Source organism: Sus scrofa, chromosome 12 (genome assembly GCF_054392235.1).
Source record: "Sus scrofa isolate SSC_HxYL_T2T_F1_AM1 chromosome 12, Sscrofa_HxYL_maternal_Yorkshire_Landrace_v2.0, whole genome shotgun sequence".
NCBI lineage: Eukaryota > Metazoa > Chordata > Mammalia > Artiodactyla > Suidae > Sus > Sus scrofa.
Genome location: NC_139394.1, coordinates 55,402,903 through 55,413,760, shown reverse-complemented (window position 1 = coordinate 55,413,760; position 10,858 = coordinate 55,402,903). Strand labels below are relative to the sequence as shown.

The 10,858-nt window shown below is 47.9% G+C and overlaps 1 protein-coding gene across 10 annotated transcripts in view; it reads right to left on the bottom strand.

Moving 5' to 3' along the window:
• Positions 1 to 2,805: 2,805 nt before the first annotated feature.
• The window catches only part of KIAA0753 (KIAA0753 ortholog), a 55,640-nt gene continuing 47,587 nt past the window's right edge, over positions 2,806 to 10,858 (bottom strand). For all 10 annotated transcript variants that reach the window (XR_014821517.1, XR_014821516.1, XR_014821515.1 and 7 more), the window contains one exon: positions 2,806 to 4,229. Coding sequence is in view for 7 of the 10 variants with exons in the window: in XM_084985479.1 (XP_084841605.1) it covers positions 4,112 to 4,229 (118 nt within the window). In the remaining 3 variants the exon portion in view is untranslated. The remainder of the gene's footprint in view (positions 4,230 to 10,858) is intronic.

The following is a 10,858-nucleotide window of genomic DNA, read 5'->3' as shown; positions in this document are numbered from 1 at the left end:
CCCTTCTGCCCGCCTTGACCACACACAGTGTGTCAGAGATGGAAGGCTGCCTGGAATCCTCCCACTTCCAAGTGGGTTGCTGGGCATGGAAAGAAAGAGACTGGGGTCCTAAGGGGCCACCCAGAGAATGGCAGGGATGTTCAATGGGCTTGGCACAGGCACAGTGACCACCTGCAGGGCTCTGCAGCCCACGAGTCGGAAGCCTTAGGCTGACCTCACCCACACTGAAGGGAAGACGGAGGAACAGTGTGTAGGTGGGAGATTCCGGGCAGCCAAATGGAGCAGGAGGAAAATGCACATGCACTAGGAGGTCTGGGGAGGGGGCAGTGAGAAAGCTGGGAGGGGAGGGGATGGGCAGGAGATGAGTGATGCAGGGTGGGAAGCCATCCCCAGAGCGGGGCAGAGGGGGCAGGGGAGGGTTGCCCTGAAAGCAAAAGGGGATAGCGCCTGAGAAGCCAAGGCTGCGACAGAAGGGCTTTGGGAGAGGAGGAATGGCCTCTTCTGGATCCAAGGTGGAAGAGGAGGGGAGGAGCCCCACAGCAGCAGCATCCTTGTCAGGAGAGCCAGAGCTCCGGGAACAAAGAGCAGGAGACTCAGGGGTCTCACGCATTTTGTAGCAGTGGGGCTGGAGGAGGCGGACACCCCCACTGGGGCACTGGGCAGGGGATGGAGGGGGAGGGGACAGATTCCAGGGCAGGAATGGATGGACTCAGCCACAGGAAGGAGTCCAGGCGGGTGGATGGAAAGTCAGCCAGAAAAAATGGTGAGAGGTAGCAGGTTTGGTTTAAGAAAAACCCTTCAGGACTACCAAACAGATGGAGCACAGACAGAGCTAAACTCTAGGATAAAGGGGGTTCATCCCCGAGGGCGGGGGGCAGTCTCGGGGCTCCTTGCCCCAGGCCGAGGCTCAGAGGCCATGCTACAGGCCCTGGGAAGACTGAGAGAGCAGAGCAGGCCTGGTGGCACAGGAACAGGGCCCTGGGCAGGCTGGCAGGAGGGACCTTGGACCAGAGCCCCAGCATGAGGGTGAGGCTCGGCCGCAGCCAGCCCACAGTCATTGTCAGAGCTGCCCCTGCACCAGCGGACCAGTGGACTGAGGTCATCTGGGCCTGAGGGCTGGCCTGGGGCCCACCTGGGACTTCCTGGGGCCTTTACTGAAGACCACAGGCAGCACGCAGGATGGAAAGAAGCCCTTCAGAGCCAGCCTGAACCGTTAGGCTCAACCTAATCAATCAATGGATGCAAGATCTCTTGAACCAACAGAGCTCAATGGGAGAAGCCACTATTCAGGAAGATGGTGATCCCGCCACCGCCTTCCTTCTGCTTCTCAAGAGCGCCAGGAGCTAGGAGCCCTCTGGCCCCCAGACCCCCCCCCCCCCGCCAAAGGGCGCTTCTTCAGTGACCTTTGCATGTGAGCAGACACCCAGTGTACAGGGTTTACAATGAATTCTCCCTCAAGGTTGTAAAACAAAGAGCTCCTCTCAGAAACTACATGGCACCAAAAAGAAAACTGGAAGCTTTCCAACAGGGCTTAGAGCCCCCTCCTCTCCCCTAAGCCCTGGGGGCTTCACTCAGACCCCCACTCCTGCCTTCTGGACCTACCATGCAGAGTTCACGCCTCCACCAGCCCACTCTGCAGAGCAGATAGAGCCCCCATCCCAAACCAGAGCTGATCCCAGGAAAAAGGGAGCCTTCCTTCTCTCATTAACTCAAAAGAATTTACTGAACACCAACTACGTGCTAGGCAGTGGCCTTGCCCTCAAGGACTCAGAGGCAAGCATGTAAACTGGTTAAACCCCTATGGTCCAGTCTGTGAAGCTGGACAGCAGGGTGGGAAATACTTGGGAATTTCAGCACGTCTATCCATCGGAACAGCCTGTGTAACACAGAAATACTACACTTGTGCATTTCTCTGCATTTGAAAATAACACCTGAAAAGTGAGGAGAAAACTGGAGCGGATCAGAGAATGATCTATGCAAGATCAGCCTGTGCTCATGAAAAACAAAAATTCTAGAGGCCCGGCATAGCTGCAAGGCTATCAATAGGAAACTTTATATTTTAAGGATTCAACTTCCCTGTTCAAAAGGAAGTTCTTATCTCCTGTAGTTTATTTTTGCATCTCTGAAGAATGCTTTGGCTGAGGCGGTTCACCGTGGGCCAGGGCTATAAAGCAGACAGCAGACACGGGGGCAGGTGTAAGCCTCACCCAAGAACTCCGAGATGGGGAGGAGCCCCAGCCGGAAGGAGGAACAGGAGAGAAACTGCAAAGATCCACGAACAAAGCAAAGGAGTCTGGATTTGACTCTTCAGCAGATACGAGGTGCTGAGGAAAGGCCTGCTCTGGACAGCGGTGTCCAGGACATGCTGTGCGGGGACAGCAAGAGGCAGGAGGATGCGAGTGGGGGAACTCACAGAACTTCGACAGCCACCTCTATGGGAGCAAGTGACTCCATGGCCACGGCGCTGCTGAATATAGGCTTGTTTGGTCAAGCTACCTCCCCTTTCTGTGCCTCATTTGAGTCATCTGTAAAATGGGAATAATCATAGTATCCACCTCACACAGATATGAGGATTAAATAAATTAATACAGGGAAAGCGTTCAAAGCTAAGCCTGGGACATAGCATGTGCTCAGTAACAGTTAGCTTTTATTATCATTTATTTCCTTCTGTGGGGTGAGGGGTGGCAAATAATCCACTACACTCGTATCAAATATAAACGCATTCTTAGTGGTTTCTGTAAATCACATTTCACTCTGCCTGGAAAATGAAAAGGAGATGCAAATTATTTCCAACAGACATGTACATACTTTAAAATATTGAGTTTATTACAAAAAAAAAAAATCAGCACAGTAAAAACTGCCACACAAATTGTTATCAATGACAGACACTCCTGACAATTCAAGTGTACATACGTAACTCCTTAAATTAAAGACCTTTAATTTCCCTTGAAGTCTTTTAAATTCTGAGGTTGTATAAAATTAAGCAGGAAAGCATTAACATTAAACAAAAATCAATTTTGCACAAGAAAGCGTGATCAAGCATCTTAAGTTATCACCTGAAATACTTGCACTTCAGAGAAAAACCCCAGATGACAAGACTGTAGGTGCTATAAAAAGCTTCACATTATTCCGTGGGGCACCTCACACGTCACTCGCTCTCCACACGTCCTCCGCCAAAGCCTCAGGCAAAAACGCCAGGGAAACTTCTTCCGGGTAGTGGTCTTGTTTTATACCCTCTTCTTCTGAATTCAGGTTCCTTCTTCCTCCCTCCCCGCGGTCTTCACACCGGCCAGGTCTGTTCTCTCCTCCCACACAGGCTCCTTTTTGGTGAAGCTTCTGACCTCAGCCGAGAGGAAAGTGAGCCCTGAACCTCCAAACGGGCCCTGGAGAAGGCTGGCCCTCTCCTGATGTCCTCCAACCTCCTCTGAATCCAGACTGAATTTTTCAGACTAGGTCAACCCACAGCAATAAAAGCCCTGAGGAGCTGAGACTATGAAGAAGCACCTAGGAACTGAGAATTAGAGAAGTGTGTTTATTGTTGTGCACTATTAACTGGTGGCTTCCAGGTTTAACGTCAGAGCAGAGGTTGGCAACATAACGAAGCCCCGTGCTGGACACGCGCCTGCAGCCCAGGATGATGGGCATCCTGAGAGGAAACTGACAAAGAGGGAAACGCGGGCCAGGTGACAGGACCGGGGAGCAGCTGCGCCTGGGCGGGCATCCGTGCCACCTGCGGGGCAACGGCAACTGGACTCCCTGTGTAGAACAGACTATGCATTACCTTTCAACATATTCTGGCCACCAAACAGAGCCAGTGGAGTGGACAGGGTATCTCAGTAGGAAAATCATACATTCAGAAGGTATTACATTGTCATAACCGATTCACATTTCCTGGGCACTGATGAGTATAACACATTCCACCATAAACCACCAGAACCAGGGCTCTGACAGTGAGGAGACGACCTCACTGGCATGTCCTTCCTTTGAGTGAGCAGCGCTTTCTGGGCCTGGATGGGCAGCTGAGGACAACGATGGCCTGGGGCTAAAATGAAGGGTGGGGCCGTCCCTTCTCCAGTCAGTGTGGCAAGAGGGGCCCCGCCTGGGACAGCCTTTATGTAGCCGCCTCCAAGAATTCTGAGGTGAACACGGCTTCTGCATAATCTTCACACACATCCTGAAGTTCAGCAGCCACGGCCCCCAGGGCTTCATCTACCAGCTCGTCTGAAAAGCTGGAAGACAAACAACACAGCTAAAGGTACGCACGGCCAAGTATGGGAGCCACTCTGTCACTCAGCTGAAGAACTTACCAAGCGCCTCCTGAGATTTAAATGGAAACTGCAAAGGCCAAGAAGAGCCAAGATACTTTGACACAAGACCAGCGAGGTGAGAGGCCTTGCTTTCCTGGATAACAAGATGGCGGGGCTCACAGGCCCCAAAGTCGGGCTAGAGGGAGGGGCCCTCACCCGTGGGACGGCTGAAACCAGAGGTGACCGGACACCAACCAGCTGCAACCCAGCCCCGCTGCAGATCCACCTCCCACAGCTGTCCACTTGCCCGACAAGCGAGGCTGGGTCGTGTCCTTTCTCTAAGGGACGGGGCAGGAAACTCCACGTTTCCCTCTCCACACGCACACCCAACGCATCTTCCCCAAACCAAGTAAGTCGCAGACTTGATGTCCCTCAGGCGCACGTCAGTGTCCACGTCCTAAGAACAAGGGCGTTCTCATCAATGTCCCTGACGCAGTTATAAAACACCGATATACTACACTGATCTAGTCTTACCTACAGGCCTTTCCCAAATTTTGGCTAACTGTCCAAAAAGTGTCCTTTAAGAGTAAACCTTCTCTGCACCAGGATCCCGCGCAGGATCCCACGCTGCAGTCGGTGGTCACATCTCTTTAGTCTATTTTTCACCTGGAGTCGTTCTTCAGTCTTCGTCTTTCATGACTGTAATATTTTTCGACGAGTTAAGGTCTTTTTTTTTTTTTAAGAGGTCCCTCACTTTGGGTTTATCCAATGTTTCCGCATGGTCAGGTTCAGGTTCTGCATTTTAGGATCAAACGTCCAGAAGGGATACTGCGTCCCCTCGGTGCATCCATTGATCTCACCATGATGAGTGCTAACTGTGACCCCTTGGTTACGGCGACATCTGCCAGGCTTCTCCCTGGTCCGGGTGTGACTGCCTCTTTGTAAGTCATACATACATGGCGGGGAGATACTTTGAGACTATGTACATATCCTGGTCTCATCGAACTTGCTGCATCAATTATCACAGGGCTGCCGACACTGATTTTGTAATCCCATCGTTCCCTGTCCTTTCCTGGCCAGCCCACACGGAGGAGCTTTCCCTTCTCCTTGACTGTACTTATTTATGTATTTCATTCGTTCATTCATTCTATTGCTTGGCCTTATAGAGTCTTATTTTATTCAATTCTTTTTAATCTGTTTCTACTATTACTGAGTTTGATACTCAAAGTACCACAGACTGGCCAGCAGGAGCCCCTTCACACCAGCTCCCAGGTCCTCTTGACACGTCCCCATCATTCTCTGAACACTTCCTTTCTGGCAAGATGATGTTTCAGGCTCATCTTACATTTTCCCAGCCCGGGTCCTGGAGTCAGCCATTTCTCCAAGGAGTCCTGGTACCTCTTCATGAAGAAGAGTATTTAGAAACCAAACCCTGGGTACTAAGTGTGCCCCTGCTTCTAAATGCTCTCAGCAGAAAAGACTCAGACAGAGAGACAGACACATGAGACCCTCATGTCTGTATCAAAAACCACAACTTCATAATACCCCCCATCCTACTTCAAAACAGGAGACTCATTCTAGCCTCACCCCAGAAACCTGGCTCTCATTATTCACAATATACTTACGTATATTCAATCAATCCTAAAACATAGAGAAAATCATCTTAGAATTGTTAACCCAAGCTGCTGGGTGAAAGAAATCTACCTACTAAAGCTCATACGTGTTTACAGTCTTTCTGTCTTTAGCCAGAGGGTACAGGGTCAAAATACTGCATTCAAAGGCGACTTGGACTAGTTCTTCTCTGTATGTATCCCTGTAGTGTGGTTATTTCTTAGAAATACAGTTAGTTTCCTGTTTCTTTTTGTATTTCAATTTAGGGTCACACTCCCCCGCCCTCGGATCCTTGGTGGTTGGGAGGGAGGTATAGGCAACATCAACATGATTCTAAAAAGTCAGAATTATACCAAAGAAGTAAATGAAGAGAAGCGTCCCGCCCCCTCTACTCCTTCTCCGCCACTCCTGTCCCAGCTGTCCTTCTGTGGCTAATCTGACAATCGCTTGCCTTTTAATGGGTGTGTATTGTTCTTTTTCATTTAATGTATTTCTGATATATTTGAGCTTCTACTACTACAATACGAGGTATGTTCTATTTCCTATTTGTTCTTCTTTTCTGCCTTTTTTAGGATTTTGGGACTTTTTAAAAAAATTACACTCTGTCCTCACTATTAACTTGGATGTTACATACTACTTAGGATACTTCAAGTATAACAATGATATTCTTACCATTTTCCCAGACAATGAAAGGACCTTAGAACACTATTTTATCCTCTTCTCACATATGCTATTGTTATCGTGTATTTCAGATACACACACACATATATATATATATATATCCACACACACCCATAAGACATCAGTTCCTTGTTTTGTATAGTCAACATTCATTTACCTTCATACTGTCTTTTTCTTTCTTTCTTTCTTTTTTGTCTTTTTGCCTTTCCTAGGGCTGCTCCCACAGCACATGGAGGTGCCCAGGCTAGGGGTCTAATTGGAGCTGTAGCCGCCGGTCTACATCACAGCCACAGCAACTCGGGATCTGAGCGGCATCTGCAACCTACACTACAGCTCACGGCAACACCGGATCCTTAACCCACTGAGTAAGGCCAGGGATCGAACCCACAACCTCATGGTTCTAGTCGGATTTGTTAACCACTGAGCCGTGATGGGCACTCCATACTCTATTTCTTAATTCATGCCTTCCTATGTACTTCCGACCTTTCATCTGTGACTGTTTTTGCGCTGCCTGAAAAATATACCCTTTTAATAGTATCTATCGTGAAGGTCTATTGGTAATAAATTTTCTCAGCTTTGTCTGGAATCTTCATTGCCTTCCTTCCTGAAATACATTTCACTGGGCTTAGATCCAGATTGCTAACTTCCTCTTGTAGAACTTTAAAAGAGACGCCAGGTCATCCAGCTTCCACTGTTTGTGTTTCTTTTTTCTTCCTCTGGCTGGTTTTAAGACGTTCTCTTTGTCTTTCATTTTCCAACAATACTACGATATGCTGTGTATGGATTTCTTTTATTTTTCCTGCTTGGAGCCTTTAGAGCTTCTTGAATCTATGTCTGGATACCTTCTGTCACTTGGAAGCCAGCCTTTATCTCTGTGGGTATTGTTTCTGACCCGTTCTCTCGCTCCCTCGCCCTCTGGGACTCTAGCCACATGTACATTAGACCGTGTCCCTTTATCCTCCGTGCCCCTCATCCCCTCTTACTTTCATCCTTTTTTGTGTGTCTCCAAGCACCACCCTGGACATTTTCTTCTGTCCCAAGTCTCTAATTTTTCTTTTGATGAGTCTAATTTACTATTATGCCCATCCAATGAATTGCTCATTTCAGAAATTATATTTTTCAGTTCTAGAATGTTCACGTGGATTTGGTTTACTTCCCAGTTCTCTACCAAAATTCTAAATTGTGTCTTTTCTCTCTATGTACATGGTAGGCAGTTATTCTAGTGTCCATTCTGATGACTCTAATATGTGAGCTGTTGTGGGCTGCATCTTGCTATTGCCATCTCTCTCTGTTGCCTTGCTTTTTTACCATATACCAGACACTGACTTTGAAAACTGTAGAAATAATTTAAATCTTTCTTTCTTTTTTTTTTTTGTCTTTTGTTGTTGTTGCTATTTCTTGGGCCGCTCCCGCGGCATATGGAGGTTCCCAGGCTAGGGGTCGAATCGGAGCTGTAGCCACCAGCCTACAGCCAGAGCCACAGCAACGCAGGATCCGAGCCGCGTCTGCAACCTACACCACAGCTCACGGCAACGCTGGATCGTTAACCCACTGAGCAAGAGCAGGGACCGAACCCGAAACTTCATGGTTCCCAGTCGGATTCGTTAACCACTGCGCCACGACGGGAACTCCGAAATAATTTAAATCTTAAGATGATGTTCTATAACTTCAGAAGAAAGTTAAGTTTGCTTCTTCCTGGTGCCTGGAGCAACAATTTAGAATCGCTTCAATGCAATCTCAGGAAGTGAGATGACGTGGAGCTGAGTGGAGTCCTGAGAGGGCATCCCTGTCATCCGTATTTCGGGGTCCCAATCAGAAGTGAGCAAAGTTCACCGGACCAGCTCCCTACCCTTGGCAAGCGCTGAATTCCCACCTCTGTCCTCTGACCTGAAGAGGCCATGGAAAATGCCACTCATTTTGCCTCCAGAACTGAAAATCCAGTGCCAGACAAGGGCTAACTTCTCTGGGTCTCTGTCTTTTCCAGGATCCTAGCCTAGTTATTCTTCATTATCTAGTTAACTTCCTGGTGCCTTCAAGCACATGTTCTTTCTTATTTATTTTTGCTTTTTAGGGCTGCATCTGCGGCATGTGGAAGTTCCTAGGTTAGAGGCTGAATCGGAGCTGTAGCCTACACCACAGCCACAGCAACTTGAGATCCGAGCCACGTCTGTGATGTACACCACATGGCAACGCCAGATCCTTAACCCACTGAGCAAGGCCAGGAATGGAACCTGTGTCCTCATGGACACTAGTTGAGTTCCTAACCTGCTGAGCCACCACAGGAATTCCTATATGTTTTATTTTAAATCTCAGTTATTCTCAGTGGGAGATGTGGTCCAAATTACCAAGTGCCTCATTACCAGCAGCAGAAGTGATTCCCCTGTTTTCCTGCTTGCTTTACTTTCCATATTCTTATCACGAATTCACCCCCAAACCATGAGAGAAATACAAAGGTGCTACCAACACATCCAGACACACTGGCTAACATACCTGCCCTCTTTAACATTCCCCACCCGGCCTCCAAGCTGGAAACCGTTCCTTCTGGAGCCCTCTGTTCTACTCCCAACTAGACCGGCTGCTGCCCATGCTCACTGAAACATTCTCTTAGAATAGCTTTTGCCATCCTTCTGGAAGTTCCATGTTGGAGTCTTAAGTTTCCTAAATCCTGCCTTCCTCTTTCCAGCACCCTCGTACTGGTGGCACACGCCCTCCGGTAGCTTACTAAGAAAGAGCGCCTTCCCATGCAACTGCATTTTTGGACACATTGCATGCCTTAAACTGTCTTTATGCTACTCTTATTTAATCACTAATTTAGCTGCGCGTGCGGAGTTTTGGGATAAATTTTGGAAATTTGTTCATTTAATGTCTTCCAGCAGGGCTGTTGCTAACAACAACACGCCCTTCTCTTTTCTAATTTTTTGAAGGTGCTCAGTTTTAACTCTCTGGAACCTTCTGTCATCTCCTCCTTACACTGGGATGCCCACAGTTCCTGTGCACAATGACGTGCCATGATGTGTTCTGTTCTATTTATTTATTCATTTATTCACTCACTCATTTGCAGGGGACAACTGGTGAACCCTTTCATTCTAGAGACTAACAGCCCTCTGGGAATTTTTCTCACATATTTCTTCAATAACGTTCCACTCCTCCTTCCCCCTCACATTCTGCAACTCCTATTATTCAGATGTTTTCTCTGTTTTATAGCCTTCAGTGTTGCTGGCAAATGCGGGCTACATTCAAGAAAGAGAATTTCAAATCAGCCTCTTGCTTTCGGACTCCCCTGCACCCATGCCTCTTTGCAAGCACCCAGTGCTTCTCATTCCTCAGTCTTCTAAGGCTCTTCTGCACAAAGCACCTTGGCTCTTGGCTCCGCTCTCATTAGGCACTTGGCTCTCTCTGTTCTGCTAAGTCATTTGCCATTTGTCTAACTGCTTCCTGGCTTCCAAAGTCTCCTCGCTGTTTCGTGTTTGCTGTCGTTTATGGTTTCGTGCCTTTTATTTGGTCTCTGGGGGACACACAGCGGGACGGAGATGCAGGGAGCAGAGGTGATCGCCAGGCCTTCACACGCTCCTTCGCGACCAGACGGCTCCTCATTTGTTCTTCACGCTAGAAATTCTCAAGAGTTTGCTTTCTTTAAAAGCAGTACCTAGGTCTCTCCTTTCACAATCATCCTTTTATTTATATCCAGTTTGTACCATCTACCCCTCTGGATCACCAGGACAGTACTTCTCTTCAGGTAGAAGGAGGAATGGAGACATTAGAAGAAAGGAAAATTCAGCTTATTTCTCCCTCACCCAAGAGACTATCAGATGAAGTCAACTGTTTTTTGGATGCTTTTTCAAGACCTGATCAGCATAATTCTCATTTTTGGAACACTCAAAGAAGAAGCAAAACAGGAGAGATCCAAAACAGAGCTAGAATGTTCAGATGTGCTATTATTCGAGGGTCAAGGACAGGCGAGAACATTCGTGAGGTCCAGGCATACTTTAACAGCTACATCCTCTACGTCTTAGCCTATTATTCCTTGTAGGCTAGAGAGCTTTTCCCTACAGCTACAAAGCAACCATGAACAAAATGTATTGCTAATCAGATGGTAAGAACACACAAGAACAGCCTCCCTTCCTTGGCTTTTTTTGGATTCCCAGTAGGCCAGTTAGTCAAACCAATCTAGACACATTCTGGGCAAATACGAGCATGTGTGTAAACTCAAGTTTACCTACCCTCCTCCCCAGAAAACAAATGTGCACCTCAACCAGCACAATGCATCTCATGCTTTGAAGGGAAGTCTCAAGACTTTGGGCTAAACATGAGGGACTGAG